Genomic DNA, 25,690 nt, shown 5'->3' on the forward strand with positions numbered 1-25,690 from the left:
AGGGTTGGAGGCCACTGATGTCCCTGAATCTAAAGAGCCGGCCTCCTCCTGTCATGAGATTGAGGTGGAGGAGGTGAAAAAGGGAAAGAATGAAGAGAAAAAGGAGGAGAGCAGAGAGAAGTCAGGCTCATCTCCCCAGTAAAAAGTAGGAGAGGAGAGAGGAGTCAGGCTCATCTCCCCAGTAAAAAGTAGGAGAGAAGAGGAGTCAGGCCCATCTCCCCAGTAAAAAGTAGGAGAGGAGAGAGGAGTCAGGCCCATCTCCCCAGTAAAAAGTAGGAGAGGAGAGAGGAGTCAGGCCCATCTCCCCAGTAAAAAGTAGGAGAGGAGAGAGGAGTCAGGTCCATCTCCCCAGTAAAAAGTAGGAGAGAAGAGGAGTCAGGCCCATCTCCCCAGTAAAAAGTAGGAGAGAAGAGGAGTCAGGCCCATCTCCCCAGTAAAAAGTAGGAGAGAAGAGGAGTCAGGCCCATCTCCCCAGTAAAAAGTAGGAGAGGGGGGAGAAGTCAGGCCCATCTCCCCAGTAAAAAGTAGGAGAGGAGAGAGGAGTCAGCCCCATCACCCCAGTAAAAAGGAGGAGAGGAGAGAGGAGTCAGGGTCAGCCCCCCAGTAAAAAAATGTGGAGAGAGGAGTCAGGGTCAGCCCCCCAGTAAAAAGGAGAAGAAGAGAGAAGTCAGGCCTCCCAGTAAAAAGGAGGAGAGGAGAGGAGTCAGGGTCAGCCCCCCAGTAAAAAGGAGAAGAAGAGAGAAGTCAGGCCTCCCAGTAAAAAGGAGGAGGGGAGAGAGGAGTCAGGCCCTGCCCAGGCTATCACACCTCAGGATATGATCCAGATGCAGACACAGGAGACGGATAGTACAGTTCTCAGATCATTTATTATAACACGGGGCAGGCAAAGGGCAGGTCGATGGACAGGCAGAGGTTTATAATCAGTTATGACGGCAGGCAGGCTCAGCTTGTGCCATGAATTAATATGAAGAATTGAGGATTCGCTGATTACTGCAAAACAAACATTCTGGATAATATAGTGAACCTTGAACTATTTATTGATCAGCATTTTGATATGCTCGAAAAATAATCAGATAAAGGCAAACAAGAGAAGACCTTTCCTCAAGCTCTGCAAGCGAAACTGAAGTGAAATCGCGGTCTAAAATTCAAAATGTAACATTGGAGGAGGACGTTTTTATAATTACGTCTCCAGAAGAGAGAGCATTACTTACAACCATGACCGAGCAGTTAAAAAACTGGATCTATTAGCTACTGGGGGAGGTTGAGGCTTTAAAGAAAAAATAAGCAAACACGTTTGGTGTTCGCCAAAAAGCATGTGGGAGACTCCCCAAACATATGGAAGAAGGTACTCTGGTCAGATGAGACTAAAATTGAAAACACTATGTCTGGCGCAAACCCAACACAAAAATATTATTAATCTCAAATTTTGTGCACAAATTTGTTAGTGAGCATATCTCCTCTGCCAAGATAATCCATCCACCTGACAGGTGTGGCATATCAAGAAGCTGATTCATCAACATGATCATTACACAGGTGCACCTTGTGTCCGGGACAATAAAAGGCCACTCTAAAATGTGCAGTTTTGTCACACAACACAATGCTACAGATGTGCAATAGGCATGCTGACTACACGAATGTCCACCCAAGCTGTAGCCAGAGAATTTAATGTTAACTTCTCCACCATAAGCTGCCTCCAACGTCATTTTAGAGAATTTGGCAGTACGTCTAACCAGCTACACAGCCACAGACAATGTGTATGGCGTTGTGTGGGTGAGCGGTTTGCTGATGTCAACGTTGTGAACAGAGTGCCCCATGGTGGGGTTATGGTATGGGCAGGTATAAGCTACGGACAACGAACAAAATTGCAGATACCTGAGGCCCTTTGTGGTGCCATTCATCCCCCATCATCATGATAATGTACGGCCCCATGTCGCAAGGATCTGTACACAATTCCAGGAAGGTGAAAATGTCCCAGTTCTTCCATGGCCTGCATACTCACCAGACATCTCACCCATTGAGCACGTTTGGCATGCTCTGGATCGACGTGTACGACAGCGTGTTCCAGTTCCTGCCAATATCCAGAAACTTCACACAGCCATTGAAGAGGAGTGGGACAACATTCCACAGGCCACAATCAACAGCCTGATCAACTCTATGCAGCCTGACCAACTCTATGCAAAGGAGAGGGCAAAATGTTGTTCACAACAGCTACTGACTGGTTTTCTGATCCACGCCCCTACCTTTTTTTCAAGGTATCTGTGACCAAAAGATGCATATCTGTATTCCCAGTCATGTGAAATCCATAGATGGATCCATAGAGTGCCTATGTTATGCAGATGAATGAGGACCCAAAAGCGACTTGGCGAAAACAGAGTCTTTATTCCAGTAAAGGAAATATGCAATACTCCTAGACAAATCGGAGCGGTAAACAAAGCATAAAAAACTAATTCCACTCGTGGTGACGAGGACAGACTGGAGACTCGACCATAAACTGTAGGTTGCCTCGGGAAGGCACCGACCGTAGCAGACTCAGACACCTGCTCACATGCAGCATCTGAGGGAAACACGACACGACAGGGCGAGACAAAGACACAGCACGGTGAACAATATACAAGGATCCGACAGGACAGAAACGGAAGACAAGGGGAGAAATAGGGACTCTAATCAGAGGGCAAGATAGGGAACAGGTGTGGAAAGACTAAATGAGTGAGTAGGAGAATGAGGAACAGCTGGGAGCAGGAACGGAACGATAGAGAGAGGAGAGAGAGGGAGGGAGAGAGAGAGGGATAGAAAAAGGGAACGAACCTAATAAGACCAGCAGGGGGAAACGAACAGAAGGGAAAGCATAATGACAAGACAATATAAGACAAAACATGACAGTACCCCCCCACTCACCGAGCGCCTCCTGGCGCTCTCGAGGAGGAACACTGGCGGCAACGGAGGAAATCATAGATCACAAACGGTCCAGCACGTCCCGAGAAAGAACCCAACTCCTCTCCTCAGGACCGTAACGGAAAACGATAAAAAGGGAAACTAGGGTACTACTCTAAAAAAAAAAATGAGACACGGGTAGAGAACTGAAAGCTTTAGAGCAAACAGGACCAAACAGGCCAGGAGAGTAACAACTAGGGACAGACTGAGACACAGCAAGGGCAGGAACAAGAACAGGAGAGATGCGATGGCAGGGAACAGACTGAGACCCAGCAAGACCAGGAGCAGAAGCAGAAAAAAAATTACCAGACTTATTCTGCGCGCAGTCCGAACACGCAGCCACGAAACGGCGCGTGTCACGCTCCTGAGTAGGCCACCAAAAGCGCTGGCGAATAGAAGCAAGAGTACCACGAACGCCGGGATGGCCAGCTAACTTGGCAGAGTGAGCCCACTGAAGAACAGCCAGACGAGTAGAAACAGGAACGAAAAGAAGGTTACTAGGACAAGCGCGCGGCGACGCAGTGTGCGTGAGTGCTTGCTTAACCTGTCTCTCAATTCCCCAGACAGTCAACCCGACAACACGCCCAACATGAAGGATCCCCTCGGGAACAGTAGAAGCCACAGAAGAACTAAAGAGACGGGATAAAGCATGAGGCTTGGTGTTCTTAGTACCAGGGCAATAAGAAATAACGAACTCGAAACGAGCGAAAAACAACGCCCAACGAGCATGACGCGCATTCAGTCGTTTGGCAGAACGGATGTACTCAAGGTTCCTTTGGTCAGTCCAAACGACAAAAGGAACGGTCGCCCCCTCCAACCACTGTCGCCATTTGCCTAGGGCTAAACGGGTGGCGAGCAGTTCACGGTTAGCCACATCATAGTTACGTTCCGACGGTGACAGGCGATGAGAAAAATACGCGCAAGGGTGGACCCCATCGTCAGTATCGGAGCGCTGGGACAGAATGGCTCCCACGCCCACCCTCGACGCGTCAACCTCGACAATAAACTGTTTAGTGACGTCAGGTGCAACAAGGATAGGAGCGGATGCAAAACGCTTCTTGAGGAGATCAGAACAACAATCATACGACCGGTGAGGAGGAAGGGAGTTGGTTCTGGACCGACTGAAGACCGTGCGCAGACCATGATATTCCTCCGGCACTCCTGTCAAATCACCAGGTTCCTCCTGTGAAGAGGGAGCAGAACAAACAGGAGAAAATGCAGACATTAAACACTTCACATGACAAGAAACGTTCCAGGAAAGGATAGAATTACTAGACCAATCAAAAGAAGGATTATGACACACAAGCCAGGGATGACCCAAAACAACAGGTGTAAAAGGTGAACAAAAAATCAAAAAAGAAATGGTCTCACTATGGTTACCAGATACAGTGAGGGTTAAAGGTAGTGTTTCACATAATATACTGGGGAGAGGACTACCATCCAAGGCAAACATGACCGTGGGCTCCCTAACTGTCTGAGAGGAATGTCATGTTCCCGAGCCCAGGCTTCGTCCATAAAACAGCCCTCCGCCCCAGAGTCTATTAATGCACTGCAGGAAGCTGCCGATCCGGTCCAGCGTAGATGGACCGGTAAGGTAGTACAGGTACTTGACGGAGAGGACCGTCTAGTAGCGCTTATCAGTCGCCCTCCGCTTACTGATGAGCTCTGGCCTTTAACTGGACATGAAATGACAAAATGACCAGCGGAACCGCAATAGAGACAGAGGCGGTTGGTGATTCTCCGTTCCCTCTCCTTAGTCGAAATGCGAATACCCCCAGCTGCATGGGCTCAACACCTGAGTCAGTGGGGAAAGATGGTAGTGTCGGAGAGAGGGGAGACACAGTTAACGCGAGCTCTCTTCTATGAGCTCGGTGACGAAGATCTACCCGTCGTTCAATGCGAATAGCGAGTTCAATCAAAGAATCCACGCTGGATGGAACCTCCCGAGAGAGAATCTCATCCTTAACCTTAGCGTGGAGTCCCTCCAGAAAACGAGCGAGCAACGCCTGCTCGTTCCAGTTACTGGAGGCAGCAAGAGTCCGAAACTCTATAGAGTAATCCGTTATGGATCGATTACCTTGACATAGGGAAGACAGGGACCAGGAAGCTTCTTTCCCAAAAACTGAACGATCAAAAACCCTTATCATCTCCTCTTTAAAGTTCAGATAATTGTTAGTACACTCAGCGCTTGCCTCCCAGATAGCTGTGCCCCACTGCCGAGCCCGACCAGTAAGGAGTGATATGACGTAGGCAATCCGAGCTCTCTCTCTTGAGTATGTGTTGGGTTGGAGAGAGAACACTATATCACACTGGGTGAGAAAGGAGCGGCACTCAGTGGGCTGCCCAGAATAACATGGTGGGTTATTAACCCTAGGTTCCGGAGGCTCGGAAGACCCGGAAGTAGCTGGTGGCACGAGATGAAGACTCTGATACTGTCCTGAGAGGTCGGAGACCTGAGCGGCCAGGGTCTCAACGGCATGCCGAGCAGCAGACAATTCCTGCTCGTGTCTGCCGAGCATCGCTCCCTGGAACTCGAGAGTAGAGTAGAGAGAATCCATAGTCGCTGGGTCCATTCTGGGTCGGATCCTTCTGTTATGCAGATGAATGAGGACCCAAAAGCGACTTGGCGAAAACAGAGTCTTTATTCCAGTAAAGGAAATATGCAATAATCCTAGACAAATCGGAGCGGTAAACAAAGCATAAAAAACTAATTCCACTCGTGGTGACGAGGACAGACTGGAGACTCGACCATAAACTGTAGGTTGCCTCGGGAAGGCACCGACCGTAGCAGACTCAGACACCTGCTCACACGCAGCATCTGAGGGAAACACGACACGACAGGGCGAGACAAAGACACAGCACGGTGAACAATATACAAGGATCCGACAGGACAGAAACGGAAGACAAGGGGAGAAATAGGGACTCTAATCAGAGGGCAAGATAGGGAACAGGTGTGGAAAGACTAAATGAGTGAGTAGGAGAATGAGGAACAGCTGGGAGCAGGAACGGAACGATAGAGAGAGGAGAGAGAGGGAGGGAGAGAGAGAGGGATAGAAAAAGGGAACGAACCTAATAAGACCAGCAGGGGGAAACAAACAGAAGGGAAAGCATAATGACAAGACAATATAAGACAAAACATGACAGCCTAATGAATTCATTTCAATTGACTGATTTCTTCCCATAAACTGTGACTCAGTAAAATCCTTGACATTGTTGCATGTTGTGTTTATATTTTTGCTCAGTATGATATTTAGAAAAAATATGTAACCTATATCAAAGAAGAGAAACTTAGGCCTAGCTCCAGAGAAATAGAGATATTCCGGCGGCATGTTACGACACCGACACGCACTTCTTTATGTCAGATGTCTACTGCGTCTGCTATTCAGATATAGTAGATGTACAGGAGACTAATTCGTAAATTGACTATCAGAATATTTTGTATAAAGATAGGCATTATATTGTTAGATTATAGGAGTAACTCTGGTAGGTCTGAAACATTCTTCCTCACCTCAAGTTCAACTGTTGGAGTCAGTTTGAGCACCAGTGCACACTCCCTTCTTATTATAGGCTTGCCGTAGCTAAAGCTTAACAAAAGCCAGAACATACCAAACCTTCACAAAACATTCTAAAATGTATTAGGATAATATCAAAAGTAAGTCAAGCCATTGTTTATAGGGAAAATACGAGCAGGCTATTATATTGCGGAAAACAGAGCATTACAGTTGGAACTTAATTTGGCCAAAGAAACTGGCTCAACAGAAACAAAACACTTACGAACTGGTTTAAACCTTCACAAACGTTTTGAACAGGCCATATTGCTGCAATTACCAAAAAAGGCAAGTGCCAACCATACCCAACAAATGAAAGAAATAGGCTAATGTGATTTATTTTACATCAGACCTACTTATAACCTATCTTAAACTAATAATAATTATAAAACAAATAATTATAAATAAATGTAAGTTCCAAAATTGCATCACCTAAATAGAGAGTTCCATGGTAACCTGCATTCTTCTCATCTTAGTCCACTACAATATTAAATTCCCCTTGTAGGCTTTTCACTACAGGCACACTCTTTTACCTCTCTTCTGTTTTACTTCAATGAAAAAGGCCTCCATCTTCACAATCAACAGTGGCCAAGGCAGCCAAGGCAGCAGGGGCAGCAGGGTAGCCTAGTGGTTGGAACAGCAGGGGCAGCAGGGTAGCCTAGAGCGTTGGACTAATAACCGGAAGGTTGCAAGTTCAAACCCCTGAGCTGACATGGTACAAATCTGTCGTTCTACCCCTGAACAGGCAGTTAACCCACAGTTCCTAGGCTGTAAATAAGAAGTTGTTCTTAACTGCTGTCTCTTCTCAGCAGCAGACCACATGTGTGCAATGTATGAGAGAATGGTACTGAAGTGCAAATTCGGAGTGTAGGCTGTGATAGACACTTTCATTTATCAGATTTAAAAAAAAAAAAATGATTAGCCAAATACAGTCAATTACCAGCTAAGGGAAATCCTGGCGCATTTTTCCATCAGAGTTGCGTTTCCATCCAATTGACCTGTTTCAGATAAAAGTCTGGGCGTAGTGCACATAAAAATAACTTTGGAGGTTAAATTCCCATGTACCAGATAAAAAATTACAAGTTCAATGGGTTTCCATCACATTTTTAACTCTAGGTCTACTGATGGTTGTCACAAAAATCATTGCAATAGATAATGTGCCCAAACTGGTATTGGAACGTGCGCCCTAGCCAACAGTTTGCAAATAAAGTGCGACCACATTAAGAGATTATTATGGACACAAGTGCAAGATTATTTTTATTTGTAAAATAAACACGATCATCATGTCACCAGAATAAAACCTTCCATATCTATTGAAAGGAACATCAACCTCATCGCTGTGCACTTTCACCACCCTGTGAAGTTCATTACAATTGATGTTATCTGTCGCGTAATAAACTGCATGCTTTCCCATGATGTGGTGAAATGTATTGTTAGACATGTATGCTACTTTACTCACATAAAAAGGTTGGATGGAAACCTGGTCTATGTCAAGCCATTTTGAGGATGCTGGAATTATATTTGGATGAACGTGAGCATGCCCACGGAAGACTTTTGAAGTAGCCCAATCAGATTAAAACATTGTGACTGGTTGTCTTTATGCCACATATAAATGGTAATACATTTAAAAAGTTAAAAGATCAATATTTAGTATGCGAGGAATGGCCGCTCGGATTTGAGAGGAGGCAGAGCGCGTGTTAAACTTTCCTGAATAACTGGGCTTGCCGGGAGCATACATGGAGAATGATGATCTGCAACAGACTGCGCATTCAGTATCAGAAGTTTTTAAAAATACAGCCAGACTGGCCTGTTACTGTGCCTTTCTATACCTTATAAACTGTCGAGAGTAGACCCACAACTGATCTAAATCGAATGAAACATCGCATGACTTCAAATGACATTTTCACCTCAGCCTAGAGTAGAATGTTGTACTCACTTGAAAACAATAATGCAATTATTCGTTGCATTGTGGTGTTGTCGGTTAGTCTAGGAAGGGTACTTGTACTGTCCCTAAACAAGATCAATAGAGATTTGTGTTTCATGTCTTCACTGTTATTTCATGTGCAGTGATGCAGCTGGCCTCTCTGTTGTTCTTACTTGTCGATTAATGTTAAACATTTATACAGCTTTGAACGTTGTTATGTGTGGTATGATTGCTAGTTAGCCTATTGCAGAACTGGACAAACGACCCACCTACCACTATTGTCACGTTGAATGTTGGATAGATGACAGGATAGACCGTTAGACTGGTGGACTATACTGACCTGTGGTATAGTAAATGTTAGCACATGAAAAAGCCTAGTGCATAAGGGAAGTACCAAAACACCTTGATATAGGGGAGGCAGGAAATGTGTCTATGATGGAAGAAATTATATAGTAAAACTTGCCAAAGAGTGAATGTAAACCAGGAAAAAAAACGCATGACCCTCCCCTGTGCCTAATAAAAAAACCTCTCCAAAGCAAAAAAAATGTTTTTGACAACCCTCCCCTACTTTGGACCCCCCCTCATTAAATTGCAATCTGTCCCTTATTCTTCTCTTAATTGTATCCATATTTCTCTCATCCCAGTCCTCTGGTCTGCATACTGCCAGTAGATCCATAAAGCTAAGCACCAGGATGTGGCTAAGACCTGGCCTCACATCTAAGACTGAGGACACTGATACGGACACTGTTGCATGCCAAGCACCCATAACCAAACCAGCCATACTACTACAGTACCCACAACCCAACCCCATTACCTATACCAGATACACATTACTCAGCCAGCCACAAGAAACACTATTTTGGCTGTTCTGTAAAGAAGGGTTCAGGGAAAGGGCAAGTCTTTTACTTGGACCATGTGTCCTTCTCTGGTTGTACTTTGATGGATTTTTAAGAGTGACCATGCTCGTCTAAATCCTGGTGATTAGATTGTTGAACGGAAGAAAAATCGATGTGGATCTCTTTTTGAAGATGAAGCCTGACACACATTTGAAAAAACAATTTTTTGTTGTAAATTTATGTGATTTTCTGGATTTTTTCCCCCTCATTTTGTCTGTCATAGTTGAAGTGTACCTATGATGAAAATTACAGGCCTCTCATACTTTTAAGTGGGAGAACTTGCACAATTGGTGGCTGACTAAATACTTTTTTGCCCCACTGTATACTGTATTATGTAGGCTACTGCACATTACACATGGCAGATTGTACAACGGGTGGGTCTAGTTCTGTATGCTGATTGGTTAAAACCTCATTCCAGCCGGTGTCTTTTCCACAAGTTACCACCGGCTAAATTTAGGACGTTATAATGCCTATTTACTCTGTTCCATCTGACTACGCAATCCACTGTCTCATCAGCCCAGCCAAGCAATGTATAAACTTGATCTCCACTACAAGACTTGAGATAAGTAGACATAAAGCTGCAATGTGTCATTCACATAGAATTCCAAGAAGCGGAAGTGTCACACTCTGATCTGTTTCACCTGTCTTGTGCTTGTCTCCACACCCACCAGGGGGCCACCCTATTGTTCCCATTATCCCCTGTATATTTATACCGGTGGTTTCTGTTTGTCTGTTGCCAATTTGTCTTGTCAAGCGTACCAGTGTGTTTTTCCATGCTCCTGTTTGTCTAGTCCCCGTTTTCTAGCCCCTCCGGTTCCAACATTTTCTGTCTGACCTCGAACCTGCCTGCCATCCTGTACCCATCTGACTCTGACCTGGTTTACTAACTTCTGCCTGTCCTCGACCTGCCTCTTGCCTGCCCCTTGTCTATTAATAAATATCAGAGACTCTAACCATCTGCCTCCTGTGTCTGCATTTGGGTCTTGTCCTGTGTCATTATAGGTAGATTTGTTCTATGTGCGCTATTTCAGTGCTTCCTGTTCTTAAGTTTCATTTTTGATGATATATTTCTCAGCGGTTTAGATGGTACAATGATTCACTACACTATACTTACTATGACACATTAGGTGAACTATTAGAATTTTAGCAACCAGGAAATGGTGAAGTGATTTCTGCATATTGCATCTTTAAAACAGATTTCAATAAATAAAACATGAAGTTAAATATACATTTGATCTCAAGCCTGAATAGGTGTTTCCACAGTAGATGATGAATATGTTTAAAAGTGGTGAAATTTCCCTTTAACAGGTTTTTGTAAATGGCCTGAAACTTTCACCAAGTTGGTGGAGTTACAGGTTGAAAAATGTACCCTCAAACTACCACATATTTCACAGCCTACCAACTGGGGTTATTTTGAGATGAAATACTAAACTGCAAAAAATATATAAATATTATGGAAATTTGCCCATCCAGTAAACTCAGAACAAGTGTACAACAGGAAATGATACATTTCCTTATGTGGTCATTTCTGAAGTTTTGGGGAAAACAATGTTTATCTAAATATCGCCATTTGGCTCAATGTCTTTATATTACTATTAGTTACACTCGGAATATCCTTTTTCAACTGAAAAAGTTCAAAAGTAGCCTGAAACTTTGTTCAAACATATCAATTACTCTAACCCCCCCCCACCCTCCTATGTCATGGTGTTTCCTAAATGAATAGATACTTACCTTGTAGCAGAAATTATGTTCTCAGTGTCTCAGTTTGATGGTCAATCAATCAATCAAATGTATTTATAAAGCCCTTCTTACATCAGCTGATGTCACAAAGTGCTGTACAGAAACCCAGACTAAATCCCCAAACAGCAATGCAGGTGTAGAAGCTGTTACTCTCTGCCTTACTGATACTGTGAGAACAGTCTGTCAGAAAACCGTTTGAATTAAGGAAACCACAACTGCTACATCTACAATTAGCAGTGGATTCCTTCATTCAAATGGTATGAGACAGTGAAAGAGAAAGGCATCTCTGGCCTCGTTTATACCTGGTGCTAACATTGGTCCTGTGTCCTAATTTTGTCCACATTCTGATTGTGCCCACATTTTCAGATATGCCTCTACAAATGCCTACACTCACGAGTGACGCAGCGGTCTAAGGCACTGCATCTCAGTGCTAGAGGTGTCACTACAGACCCTGGTTTGATCCCAGACTGTATCACAACCGGCTGTGATTGGGAGTCCCATAAGGCGGCACACAGTTGGCCCAGCGTCGTCCGGGTTAGGAGAGGGTTTGGCCGGGGTAGGCCGTCATTGTAAATAAGAATTTGTTCTTAGCTAACTTGCCTAGGGAAAAAAAGAACCAAATTGGGGTGCCTGTGTAGAAGCAGCCTTATTCGTCCACATTGTGACCAGATTTCCTGGAAATTTAGAGTTACGGCATTATTGAGATGTAAAGGTATTGTTCCCACGTTATAGTGGAGACTGCATTCATGGTAAACACTGCAATGTCGGCTCTGTCCCTGGGCAAGGCAGTTAACCCACTGTTCCCCGGGTGCCGATGACGTGGGTGCCGATTATGGCAGCCCCCCGCACATCTCTGATTCAGAGGGGTTGAGTTAAATACAGAAAGACACATTTCAGTTGAATCCATTCGTTGTACAACTGACTAGGTATCCCCCGTTCCCTTTCCTTTCAATAAGAAATTACCTAAAAAGTCTAGAACGATATCACAGATTATCCATTCTATTGACCAGATACTCAAGCGGCTGTTCTAACAGTGAAGAGAAATGTCTTCAAAAATGGAATGCTGTTGGGAAGACTCTAGCCAATGAGAGGGCAGATACATGTGTGAACAACAGGAATGGGCTCCGCTAGGGATTTTGGGCCCCATGAAAAGATAACACATTGGGCCCCACCTCCACAGGCCACACCAACACTTCGCAATTGCTCTAACCACACACCTCCAGAACCCAATCAACCCATTCAAAGCTTTAAATAAATTTACCTAAATAGTCCAATATTTACTGTGCGATATTTACTGACAGTTGGCTGTGAAAATGTAACACTGTGCAGACATGCATGCAACATTCTGCATACAGTGGAATTCACTATTTGATGCAAGACTGATACCCTCTATAAGAAAAGTACTAAAGGCCATCTTTTACAGTCTAAATGTCATTTTAATGGTACCATTCTTGAATGGAAAGTTCTCATAACATTGATGAATAACTTAAAATAAATATAACTTAAACATACATTAATCTCTTCAATTAAAATAAATCAACATTATCATCTATAGAATGATATAACAAACAAAATAATAAAATCAGCAGCAGATTTTTGAACTAAGTACACATACCGACTAGAAAATAAGCTGCTGTAAAAGTGGAAATGAAAAATGGAAAACAAAATGGAAAGGCCTGATGGTGTCGCTAGAGGAAAGGTCAAGTGGTCACCATATCGCATTGGGCCAGTAACTGAAAGGTCCCTGGTTCAAATCCCCGAGCTTGCAAGGTTGAAAAATCTGCAGTTCTTCCCTTGAGCAAGGTAGTTAGCTGCCCAACATCTGGGGACCGACGAGGTCGATTTAGGCAGCCCCTCTCACCAAGCGATTTGTTTTTATATGGAGGTCAATGAGTTACAAAAAATGTAATGGCTTTTTTGCTATGTGTGGCTTATTTGATCAAGAAAATGTTTTATAATACATTGTACTGATAATTGTTAATCTAACAGTACTGTCCAATTTACAGTAGCTATTACAGTGAAATGATATCATGCTATTGTTTGAGGAGAGTGCACAGTAATGAACTTGAAAAGTGTTTAATAAACCAATTAGGCTCATTTGGGCAGTCTTGACTAAAAACTTTCAACAGAAATACAATGGTTCATTAGTTCAGTCTAAAACTTTGCATATACACTGCTGCCATCTAGTAGCCAAACTTGCAATTGCAACTGGGCTAGAATAATACATTATGGCCTTTCTCATGCATTTCAAAGATGGTACAAAAAAATGAAACAAAACAGTTGGCTTTTCCTTTGTATTATCTTTTACCAGATCTAATGTGTTCTATTCTCCTACATTCATTTCACATTTCCACAAGCTTCAAAGTGTTTCCTTTCAAATATATGAAGCATATCCTTGCTTCAGGTCCTGAGCTACAGGCAGTTAGATTTGGGTATGTCATTTTAGGTGAAAATGTAAAAAGGGGGCGGATCCTTAAGAGTTTTTTAATCGACGTCCAGTTGTTGGGGGTTAACTGCCTTGCTCAAGGGAAGAACAGCAGATTTTCCAACCCTGCCGGCTCAGAGTTTCAAACCAGTGACCTTTCAGTTTCTGGCCCAACGTGCTTAATCACTAGGCTACCTGCTGACATGCACCTGTTGTCCTGATTGTGTCCACATTTGTACACGATCAAAAGACGCGATCTGGTAGTGATCTTCCTTCTCTCTTCCTTCCTTCCTCCGGAGGTAGTCAGGCACGCATTGTGTCTGGATATCTCACAAGTGTAGATGGGTCTGGACAGTGAAACGATTTAAATCATTATCCCGCCTTGTAAGGGCGCTTTCCAATCTGTTTTAGCAGCTTGAATCTGTTGATCTTTGAAGATGTGGCCATTCATTTGTTCTACTGCGACAAATAGTTCATTATTGATGGTTCAGTTGAAGAATAGGCAGCAGACGATGTGTAGATTTGAGTGGTTTATTAAGAAACGTAATAGTAAAAGTGTGTCACCAATAAGTTCATCACAACAAATACAATCCGCCTACAGTGTTAACAGGAGCAGCTTGTAGTCGTCTCCTCTACAGGCAAAGGCAGATAAGTAGAAGCTGGAAGGACACAAGCAGTAGTCTAATATTAAAACAACCCCTATACCCTGATAAATTAGAGACTTTTGAGCAGCGGAACATGCAAGTTGGCACCACATTCATTAGTGTGCCTAAATTATCTTCACCAAAATATAAAACAATTGGGCACAATCAGTAGTCTATGGAGCAGGAACCTAGCAACTAAATAACATTTTAATTCAGCCCTAAAATGAATTATCTTCATTGCCAACTGACATTACCACACAAATGAGCTACAAAGAAAAAAACATTAGTTATAAGTAAAAGGACCCATTATAATTTCAATAAAACTTCCAACACCCCTTGCCAATTTCTATAACTTCAGATTCTGATTAAAAATTACATTCAGATTCATTTATACTGACTCCCTCTGCCACTTCATTCTAGAAGCAGTATGTCGGCCCGATTCCATTCTAAACACACCCTGTGTATCCTTACACAATCTACAAAACGCCACCATGTCTACAGACGTTTAACCAACGACCACGTTGGATGAAGTAAAAAGTCAATACAACAAGTTGGAATCAAATCTATACACATTGTCATGTTAAATTCTATCTGATCATATTGATGTTAAACAATCAATCAATGTACGCTTGTACACAGTAATGACAAAACTTGAAAAATGCATGCGAGTCGAAGTTTCCTGAAAACCATTCCTTGATGTCAATGAGAGTCGGGTGAAGGTTCAAGATGCGCTTTGACCAAGTTGTTTTCTACAGACAATACTTAAGCAGAACAAGGAAGCATACACTAAAGTATATACAGTTGAAGTTGGAAGTTTACATACACTTAGGTTGGAGTCATTAAAACTCGTTTTTTAACCACTCCACACATTTCTTGTTAACAAACTATAGTTTTGGAAAGTCGGTTAGGACATCTACTTTGTGCATGACAAGTAATTTTTCCAACAATTGTTTACAGACAGATTATTTCACTGTATCACATTTCCAGTGGGTCAGAAGTTTACATACACTAAGTTAACTGCCTTGAATCAGTTTGGAAAATTCCAGAAAATTATGTCATGGATTTAGAAGCTTCTGATATGCTAATTCACATCATTTGAGTCAATTTGTGGGCAGAACTGAAAATGCGTGTCCGAGCAAAGAGGCCTACAAACCTGACTCAGTTACACCAGCTCTGTCAGGAGGAATGGTCCAATTTACCTAAGACAGGAATTTTTTACTAGGATTAAATGTCAAGAATTGTGAAAACTGAGTTTAAATGTATCTGGCTAAGGTGTATGTAAACTTCCGAGTTCAACTGTATGTGCAGTACATGCAATGAGTGAATAGCTTATTGGTTTAAAGAGGAATGTAAAAAATAAATCAAATATTGAAAAAGGCACACATCAATCAGTCGGTCAGCTGTTTCTGCTGGAAACTGTTTCTTCCTCACATCCCAAACCATCTCCATCCGATTGCCTTTACTGGGGCTACTGCCATCACAGAACTGCTTCCAAAGTCCAAACATTTCCATGGTGTCAGACATACAGCAGTTTGCATACTGGTATCAGTTTTACCAGCATCACAGTACAACTAAGTAACTTATCTGCAGAAACAACTGTCCTGAACGGGAATAAATACACAGGAATACAAACCATGTAAAGCAGTGGTCACCAACCTTTTCTGAGTCAAGATCACTTTCCGAGACAAAATGCAAGCTGAGATCCTACCAGTCATTTTTTTTAAACATTACTTAAAAAACATAAGCCTATGCAACATTAACCAATTGAAAGCAGTTTTGTAGCAATGAGATTTATGCAGTAGGCTATAGGCCCAATACATTATCACTGCATATTGGCTACTCTTGAATTGCCCTGCCAATGTTGTTCTTCTCAGATCATTTTGAAATTATATTTAAGAAATGTTGGTATATGATCAGACTGGTAAAAAATAATTTGTTGTATTACCTGTGAGACACAGCTGAGAGCATAATACTTGCCTTTTTACATTTTTTAAACTGGACTAACGGCCAGCATCTGATGTTCCGTCTGAGGGGAGGCAGGGAGCAGCGGTGATGCTGCCTCTCACCCGACTCACCGTCCCTCCTCTCTCCCTCCCTCCATCCCTCCTCTCACCCGACTCTCCCTCCCTCCTCTCTCCCTCCCTCCTCTCACTCAACTCACCATCCCTCCCGTCTCCCTTCCTCCTCCTCTCACCCGACCACCATCCCTCCTCTCACCTGACTCCCCATCCCTCCTCTCTCTCTCCCTCCTCTCACCCGACTCACCGTCCCTCCTCTCTCCCTCCCTCCCTCCTCTCACCTGACTCACCATCCCTCCGCTCACCCAACTCACCATCTCTCCTCTCACTCAACTCACCATCCCTCCTCTCACCCTCCCTCCTCTCACCCGACTCACCATCCCTCCTCTCTCCCTCCCTCCCTCCTCTCACCCGACTCACCATCCCTCCTCTCTCTCCCTCCCTCCTCTCACCAGCCCTTCCCTCCTCTCACCCGACTCACCGTCCCTCCTCTCTCCCTCCCTCCTCTCACCATCCCTCCTCTCTCCCTCCCTCCTCTCACCCAACTCACCATCCCTCCTCTCACTCAACTCACCATCCCTCCTGTCACCCTCCCTCCTCTCACTCAACTCTCCCTCCCTCCTCTCACCAGCCCTCCCTCCTCTCACCCGACTCACCATCCCTCCTCTCTCCCTCCCTCCCTCCTCTCACCCGACTCACCATCCCTCCTCTCTCTCCCTCCCTCCCTCCCTCCTCTCACCGACTCACCATCCCTCCTCTCACCCGACTCACCATCCCTCCTCTCACCCGACTCACCATCCCTCCCTCCCTCCTCTCACCGACTCATCATCCCTCCCTCCCTCCTCTCACCCGACTCACCATCCCTCCTCTCCCTCCCACCTCTCACCCGACTCACCATCCCTCCTCTCCCTCCCTCCCTCCTCTCACCAGACTCACCATCCCTCCTCTCCCTCCCCTCACCCGACTCACCATCCCTCCTCTCCCTCCCTCACCCGACTCACCATCCCTCCTCTCCCTCCCCTCACCCGACTCACCATCCCTCCTCTCCCTCCCCTCACCCGACTCACCATCCCTCCCTCCTCTCACCCGACTCACCATCCCTCCCTCCTCTCACCCGACTCACCATCCCCACTCTCACCCGACTCACCATCCCCACTCTCACCCGACTCACCATCCCTCCTCCCCTCCCTCCTCTCACCATCCCCTCCTCTCCCTCCCTCCTCTCACCCGACTCACCATCCCTCCCTCCTCTCACCCGACTCACCATCCCTCCTCTCACCCGACTCACCATCCCTCCCTCCTCTCACCCGACTCACCATCCCTCCTCCCTCCCATCCCTCCCTCCTCCTCTCACCCGACTCACCATCCCTCCCTCCTCTCACCCGACTCACCATCCCACCCTCCTCTCACCCGACTCCCATCCTCCCTCTCCACCATCCCCCCCTCCCTCCCTCCCTCCTCTCACCCGACTCACCATCCCTCCCTCCTCTCACCCGACTCACCATCCCCCCTCCTCTCACCCAACTCCCATCCCTCCCTCCTCTCACCCAACTCACCATCCCTCCCTCCTCTCACCCAACTCACCATCCCTCCCTCCTCTCACCCGACTCACCATCCCTCCCTCCTCCTCTCACCGACTCATCATCCCTCCCCCTCCCTCTCACCACTCACCATCCCTCCTCTCCCTCCCTCCCTCCTCTCACCAGACTCACCATCCCTCCTCTCCCTCCCCCTCACCCGACTCACCATCCCTCCCACTCTCCCTCCCCTCACCCGACTCACCATCCCTCCTCTCCCTCCCCTCACCCGACTCACCATCCCTCCTCTCCCTCCCCTCACCCGACTCACCATCCCTCCCTCCTCTCACCCGACTCACCATCCCTCCCTCCTCTCACCCGACTCACCATCCCCACTCCCTCCCATCCCCACTCACCCGACTCACCATCCCTCCTCTCCCTCCCTCGACTCACCATCCCTCCTCTCCCTCCCTCCTCTCACCCGACTCACCATCCCTCCTCTCACCCGACTCACCATCCCTCCTCTCACCCGACTCACCATCCCTCCTCCCTCCCTCCCTCCCTCCTCTCACCCGACTCACCATCCCACCCTCCTCTCACCCGACTCACCATCCCTCCTCCTCTCCCGACTCACCATCCCTCCTCTCTCTCTCCCTCCTCTCTCCTCTCACCCGACTCACCATCCCTCCCTCCTCTCACCCGACTCACCATCCCTCCCTCCTCTCACCCAACTCACCATCCCTCCCTCCTCTCACCCAACTCACCATCCCTCCCTCCTCTCACCCAACTCACCATCCCTCCCTCCTCTCACCCGACTCACCATCCCTCCTCTCACCCGACTCACCAGCCCTCCTCTCACCCGACTCACCATCCCTCCCTCCTCTCACCCAACTCACCATCCCTCCCTCCTCTCACCCAACTCACCATCCCTCCCTCCTCTCACCCAACTCACCATCCCTCCCTCCTCTCACCCAACTCACCATCCCTCCCTCCTCTCACCCAACTCACCATCCCTCCCTCCTCTCACCCAACTCACCATCCCTCCCTCCTCTCACCCGACTCACCATCCCTCCTCTCACCCGACTCACCAGCCCTCCTCTCACCAGCCCTCCTCTCACCCGACTCACCAGCCCTCCTCTCTCCCTCCCTCCTCTCACCCGACTCACCATCCCTCCTCTCTCTCCCTCCATCCACTAAGAAAAGGGGACAGTCTTCCAACTAATTGCGAAACATAAGTCACACTGCATTATTTCTGCCTCATGCACCAATTCCTGTTGTTACTCCTTTGAGAAAGAGAAATATTCCTTGATATATATTTGAAAAAACAAGCCGCAAATAATAATGCAAGCTTTGCTAAACTCATTAATTGCAGCTGCAGTGCTGGTTGTAGCGCGAGTGGAAATAGCGAGAACACACATTTTATGGATTATAAAACTGCTGAACAAAGTGTTGACAGTGCTGAATAACAATTTAATCATAAACTTACTTATAAAAACAGCAGCTCTTTGCTGTATTCGTTGAGTCTTTATAGTTATGGTTTAAAAAGTTTTGAAATCTCACATCAACTTTGCTGTGCGTTCGAGGCTTGTTTTTACAGTCTATGGCGCAAAGAAACTGTGCAGACACGATAATCTGAGCTGATTGGTCAGCGGTAAACCTATAGGTACACTTGTTTTGCTCTCTGGGCCTGCCGGGTAGGCGGTGTTCTACATTCAGACACATGAAATGGTTCAAAATGGGAACACTTCCCGGTGCATGGTCTGCTGAACCAAGTGTACCTACCCCGAAAAGCACAAAACCAATTTTAAAAACTAGGATTGCAAGGCTTTATTGTTGCGTTTTTTTACAGAAATGTTTGGTGATCGATTAGGAATGGCTTGGAAATCTGATCACGATCAACCAGATGGTGACCACTGATGTAAAGGATGAACTCTAAATGTACAAACTGTAATGTGATTCTAGGCCACTGTAATCCTAGTGTTGACACTGAACTCTACAGAAAAGTGCACCCTCGCCTCCACAGATGGGTCTGCCTCCCAAATGGCACCCTATTCCATTTACAGTGCACTACTTTTGATCAGGGCCTATAGGGCTATGGTCAAAAGTAGTGCACTATAAATCAGACAAAACAAATAGGATATCATAATATGAGGAAAAAATCATTAACTGCTGTGGTTAATCCAGTGTGTGCGTTGAGGACTTTCCTACTTCCAGGGAATACAAATGATTTCAGTAGCACTGACAGCTTAGCACCTGGTATCTGGTGGGCTCAAAAATTACAGTCCCTCTCCTCCCCACTCAGGGTTAAAATTTTGGCCTGATATAAAGAACCCGGGATGAAGGGGTAGTATATAGTTGAGGTTAAAGACTCCAGGGGTAGTATGTAAATGCTATTTCACTAGAGGGGTAGTATGTAGTTGGATTTGCACTATAGGACTAGTATGTAGTACGATTTGAGCTGTAGCACCAACATGTTTCAAGCAGACCACCATAGTCCCTGTGCCAAAGAACACAAAGGTAACCTGCCTAAATGACTACTGACCCGTAGCATTCACATCTGTAGTCATAAAGTGCTTTGAAAGGCTGGTCACGGCTCACATCAACACCATTATCCAAGAAACCCTAGACCCACTCCAATTTGCATACCGCCCCAACAGATCCACAGACGACGCAATCTCTATTGTGCTTCACATTGTCCTTTTTTTATTGAACCTTTATTTAACTAGGCAAGTCAGTTACAAACAAATTCTTATTTACATTGACGGCCTACCCTGGATAAACCCTAACGACGCTGGGCCAATTGTGCACCCTATGGGATTCCAATCACGGCCGGTTGTGATACAGCCTGGAATCGAACCAGGGTCTGTAGTGACGCCTCTAGCACTGAGATTTTTATTTTTTAATTAAAAAAAAACTTTATTTAACTAGGCAAGTCAGTTAAGAACAAATTCTTATTTTCAATGACGGCCTAGGAACAGTGGGTTAACTGCCTGTTCAGGGGCAGAACGACAGATCCATACCTTGTCAGCTCGGGGGTTTGAACTTGCAACCTTCCGGTTACTAGTACAACCTCTAGGCTACCCTGCTGCCACGGCATGGCCATAGACCGCTGTCCTACTTAGGAGCCGGGAGCCCTTTCCCACCAAGATAAAAGGAACACCTACGTGAGAATGCTATTCGTTGACAACAGCTCAACACCACATTGCCCTCAAAGCTCATCAATAAGCTAAGAGGAAAGGGGGATACCTATTCAGTTGTCCAACTGAAGGACCCTGGGACTAAACACCTCCCTCTGTAACTGGATCCTGGACTTCCTGACAGGCCGACCCAGGTAGTAAGGGTAGGTAACAATACATCTCTCATGCGGATCCTCAACAAGGGGGCCCTCAGGTGTGTGTTCTCAGTCCCCTCCTGTACTCCCTGTTCACCCATGACTGCATGGCCAAGCATGACTCCTACACCATCATTAAGTTTGCCGACGACACAACAGCGATGAGACAGTGTGGTGCCAGGATAACAACCTCTCCCTCAACGTGATCAAGACAAAGGAGATGATCGTGGACCACAGGAGAAAGAGGGCCAAGCACACCCCCATTCTCATCGACTGGGCTGTAGTGGAGCAGGTTGAGAGCTTCAAGTTCCTTGGTGGCTACATCACCAACGAACTGTCATGGTCCAAACACACCAAGACAGTCGTGAAGGGCAATGCTTATTCCCCCTCAGGAGACTGACAAGATTTGGCATGGGTCCTCAGATCCTCAAAACGTTATACAGCTGCACCATCGAGAGTATCCTGACTGGCTGCATCACCACCTGGTATGGCAACTGCTCGGCTTCCGACCGCAAGTTACTACAGAGGGTAGTGTGTACAGCCCAGTACATCACTGGGGCTTAGCTGCCTGCCATCGAGGACCTCTATACCAGGCGGTGTCAGAGGAAGGCCCTAAAAATTGCCAAAGTCTCCAGCCACCATAGGCATAGACGGTTCTCTCTGCTACCTTACAGCAAGCGGTACAGGAGCACCAAGTCTAGGTAAAAAAAAAGGGTTCTTAACAGCTTTTACAGACAAGCCATAAGATTCCTGAATAAAAAACGACATGTATTTAACCTTTATTTAACTAGGCAAGTCAGTTAAGAACAGATTCTTATTTACAACGACGGCCTACACCGGGCCAATTGTGCGCTGCCCCCCCCCCCCCCCTCTCTACCTACATGTACATATTACCTCAATTAACTAGACTAACCTGTGCCCCAGCACATTGACTCTGTACCGGTTACTCCTGTATATAGCCTCGTAACTGTTATTTTATTGTTGCTCTTTAATTATTTGTTATTTTTCTATTAGATTTTTTTCCATTTTTATTTATGTATTGTTTACGTCAGTTTATTTAGTAAATACTTTAACACATATTTTTTCTTAAAACTGCATTGTTGGTTAAGGGCTTGTAAGTAAGCATTTCACTGTAAGGTCTACACCTGTTTTATTCGGCGCGTGTGTCAAATACAATTTAATTTGATTCCAATATATAGTTGGAGTAGCACTATAGGGGTAATGTGTAGTTGGCCAGCTATAGAGGTAATATGTAGTTGGAGTTGGCCAGCTTGCGTTCCTGCACAGCAGGAACAGTCTCTCTGTGGCGTAGTGGCCGGTGACAGTCAGGGTCCTGGAGGGAGGGGTAGTGCTGTCTGTAGCAGAGCCAAGAGAACACCAGACCCAGACCAGAACCCACCAACACATCTAAACACAGAGGGGACGACGGAAGTGACACAAAGATCTTAGCACGTCTCTCAATAATGGATTAGAATAATATTTTCTTATATGTTTATAGCGCTTTTCAAATTGAACATGGTTAATGGCTAGCACTCTCACCTTGCCAGTGGTGTTTGTAGTCGCAGGTCCTGGAGAGAGCGATCATGAAGGCGAGGAGGAGCGGAGCGAGGAAGAGACACAGTGTCCAGGCCCTGCCCCGACCCCCCAGATTAAAGCACCGCAGCTTACCCCCCACATACAGCGCTGTGAAGCCCAGTCCAGTGAATGCAACTTGGACAAGACGAGAGGAGAGAGGGGATCAGAGATGGGGCAGGCACATGTATCAAAGTAGGATCAACAGTTTTATTCATAATGATATGAGAAGGCTTGGCATGAGAATGCTTAGGCCAGTGCCTGAATAAACACAACATTGTTTATCAAAGTTACTGCACACACACACAGGTCCAGCCTAACTATCTTTTAATCTGAACGAGCCCACTGTAGTCTCACAGCCAATCAGATCTGCTCTCGCAAGAGGACTAGCCAATCAGATTGGGCCTTACAGGAGGAGTGTCCACTGGGAAAGCTCTTCCTGCCCTCCATGACCACTTCTGGGTCGCCGCTGCAGTGCATCTCCAGGTTCATCTGTCCGTCTGGGAAACAGCGGTAGAAGAAGTCTGGCCGTGGCCTGAAGCACACACAGAACACACACTACATCACATCCAGTCATCAGAATACTGAGCTGGCCTGAAGCACACACAGAACACACACTACATCACATTCAGTCAGCATAATACTGAGCTGGCCTGAAGCACACACACTACATCACATTCAGTCAGCATAATACTGAGCTTGTAGCAATGTAACCCTAACCGTAAATTTCCAGACTAGTATTCCAAACTAGTACTCCAGACTAGTACTCACCGGCCCACGACCAGCTTGATGGCGTTGGTGAAAACTCCGTTCAGTACCAGAGCCAGAGTCACCGCTGAGGTACAGAGGCAAACAACTGGCTCAGTATTTCTCTCACACATCTCTGTGCAGCTGCTCTGAGGCCAAACACCATGTGTAGTTCTACAGTCAGTCCTTACCTAGCGAGGCCTCTCTCACGTCTCCTCTCTCAACTCTCTTCAGAAAGGTGAAAAGCAGGATCACCAGGAATGGAGTGAAACACGCCACGCTCTGATACGAGGGACATGGTCAGTACCATAGCAATAGAATTAGTAAGACAGAATGGTAGCACTTTACATTACAGCACAAGAGTACCTGGTAATAACATGGCAACAAGTTATTGTTGCTCTCCAGTTTATCCTGTGCTATAATCTAAAGTACTACCAGCAGAACAAATATTCACATTCAAAATTCCATGATTCCAGTGAATTCAGTCAGTGCTTCCCCCCTGACACACACCAGTACTCACAAACATGAGAGAGGTGGGGACATGGTCATTCTCCACTCTGTGAAATCTATACAGCCACATCTCCTCTGCCTGGATCTCACGAATAAAGGGTGGAAGCTGCTCTGTCACACTGAGGGAGATAACACACACAAGAGTTTAGTTCATTTGTGTTGCGCACCAGACAAGTCCATAAGGAACACATTTGTCAATGCTATTGCGATGTTTCAATTTGAATAACTCACAGGAAGACAACCAGAAGCAGCAGTCGGATAGACACCTCTGGCAGTAAGCCCCTCTTCATCTTGTTTATCAGGTTAATTTCCAGACAGATCACTTGGCAAATCCACTAGAATCCTCTCCAAAACTGGGAGGAAAGGGGGGGGGGGGGGAAGAAAGAACATGGGTTCAAAATGATACATTTAACACACGTATAAACACAATGTATAACAAATATTTAAGTCCGACTTTGTTGACAGGTGGCAGTGTGAACCAAATCAAATAAATCGATTGGTTCAAGAACAGGTACAGGAGAGAAGGCATGCTAGTCTTTCTTGTTCCATATCGAACCAAGCGTCACGATAAATTGATAGGATACACCTTCCTCCTGGTGCTCTTTAAAATGACCAACTAAATCGTAGAATGCATATCCCAAACAAATTATTCATAATTTATTCATTTTAAACAGTGCCCTGCTCTTGTATAGATAGCTGGATACATCTTATATTATTGCTAGTAACGTTAGCCTAGCTACATCATCTGTCTCTTGCCACACATCTGTGAATAACATTTGGGGGCATTTCCGTATTTCCAGCGGTCTAAACCAGGAGGACCAACCTGAAACTCGGTGTTTAACTAAATCTTTCTCCGCATACACGCACTGCTAGCTACCGTGACCTGGGCCTCTCCATCATCAACCTTCACCCATCCGCTAAACCGGTATAGCGAGAAAGATGCCCAGAGGAGAAAGCTTTGTTGGTCGTGTTTAAGTATAATGGCGCTTTCAAGACAACTGGGAACTCGGGAAAAAACGAGGTCAAATCATGACTTTAATGATCTTCAGAACGGAAAGTTGGAGCTCTACCAAGATGCCCGAGTTTTCAACTTGGAATTCCGAGTTGGGTGACCATACAAAACGATATTTCCCAGTCGGAGCCCGTTTTTCACGAGTTTCCAGTTGTCTTTAACGCAGCATAAAGTGCGATGCCACGTCACATAACGGGAAGACCTCTAGTGGGGAAATGGTAAAATAACAAATGTGATTATTATGACCCAAGAGTGTCTTGGGCTCATTGACAAAAAAATAAATAAAAACGCAATTACTATCGATTATTTTAATCTGGCAATGTAAAGTCCTATTCTATTTTCCACGAAGAGATTGACAATTTACTTCCACTGAGACACAGTACAGCTTTATTTAAGTCAAACTTCAGGTATGTCTGAACTCCTCAGCTCCAACTCAACCTCCTTTAGAATGAAAAAAATAAAAAGGCAGTCATGTACAAAAGAGCGGCATCCTCACAGTCACACACACATTTAGAAGCAGCATTTTACAGGCAATAGCACGCCACAGTAACATCCTATGCAAGTTAAATGCAATTTATGTACAAGTCTTAACATTATGCAATAATGACTGCTGAACAGTAAAACAATATGGTAACTCTGTGTTCATCCACTTTTTCATTGAAGCAACATTGATAGATACGACCCCGGCGTAATCCCCAAAGCAGTTTCACTATATGACTGGAGAAATTAGTTCCTCTGAAAACACTTTTTCCTAATATCTGGGAGAGCATGTCAATCACCTGTAATGACAGAATTAACAAATATTATTGCACAAAATAAAAAATAACTGGAAGGTGTGGAACAGAAACATATGATTCAGAAAGGGCCCCTTCCAA

At 45.4% G+C, this 25,690-nt stretch overlaps 1 protein-coding gene across 2 annotated transcripts; it reads right to left on the reverse strand.

The window, feature by feature from the left end:
- Positions 1-22,038: 22,038 nt before the first annotated feature.
- On the reverse strand, positions 22,039-24,999 carry LOC124033264 (phospholipid phosphatase 5-like). Of its 2 annotated transcripts, none has more exons than XM_046345246.1 (8): positions 24,627-24,999; positions 24,035-24,156; positions 23,814-23,922; positions 23,485-23,575; positions 23,318-23,381; positions 22,957-23,081; positions 22,514-22,684; positions 22,039-22,381 (listed from the first exon to the last, which is right to left on the reverse strand). In XM_046345246.1, the coding sequence occupies exons 2-8, from the start codon at positions 24,091-24,093 to the stop codon at positions 22,212-22,214; spliced, it is 789 nt and encodes a 262-aa protein (XP_046201202.1). In that variant the 5' UTR covers positions 24,094-24,156; positions 24,627-24,999; the 3' UTR covers positions 22,039-22,211. The 2 variants fall into 2 exon arrangements, with proteins under 2 accessions (XP_046201202.1, XP_046201203.1); XM_046345247.1 differs by having other exon boundaries at positions 24,671-24,906.
- Between the last annotated feature and the right edge of the window lie 691 nt (positions 25,000-25,690).

Source organism: Oncorhynchus gorbuscha, linkage group LG04 (assembly GCF_021184085.1).
Source record: "Oncorhynchus gorbuscha isolate QuinsamMale2020 ecotype Even-year linkage group LG04, OgorEven_v1.0, whole genome shotgun sequence".
NCBI lineage: Eukaryota > Metazoa > Chordata > Actinopteri > Salmoniformes > Salmonidae > Oncorhynchus > Oncorhynchus gorbuscha.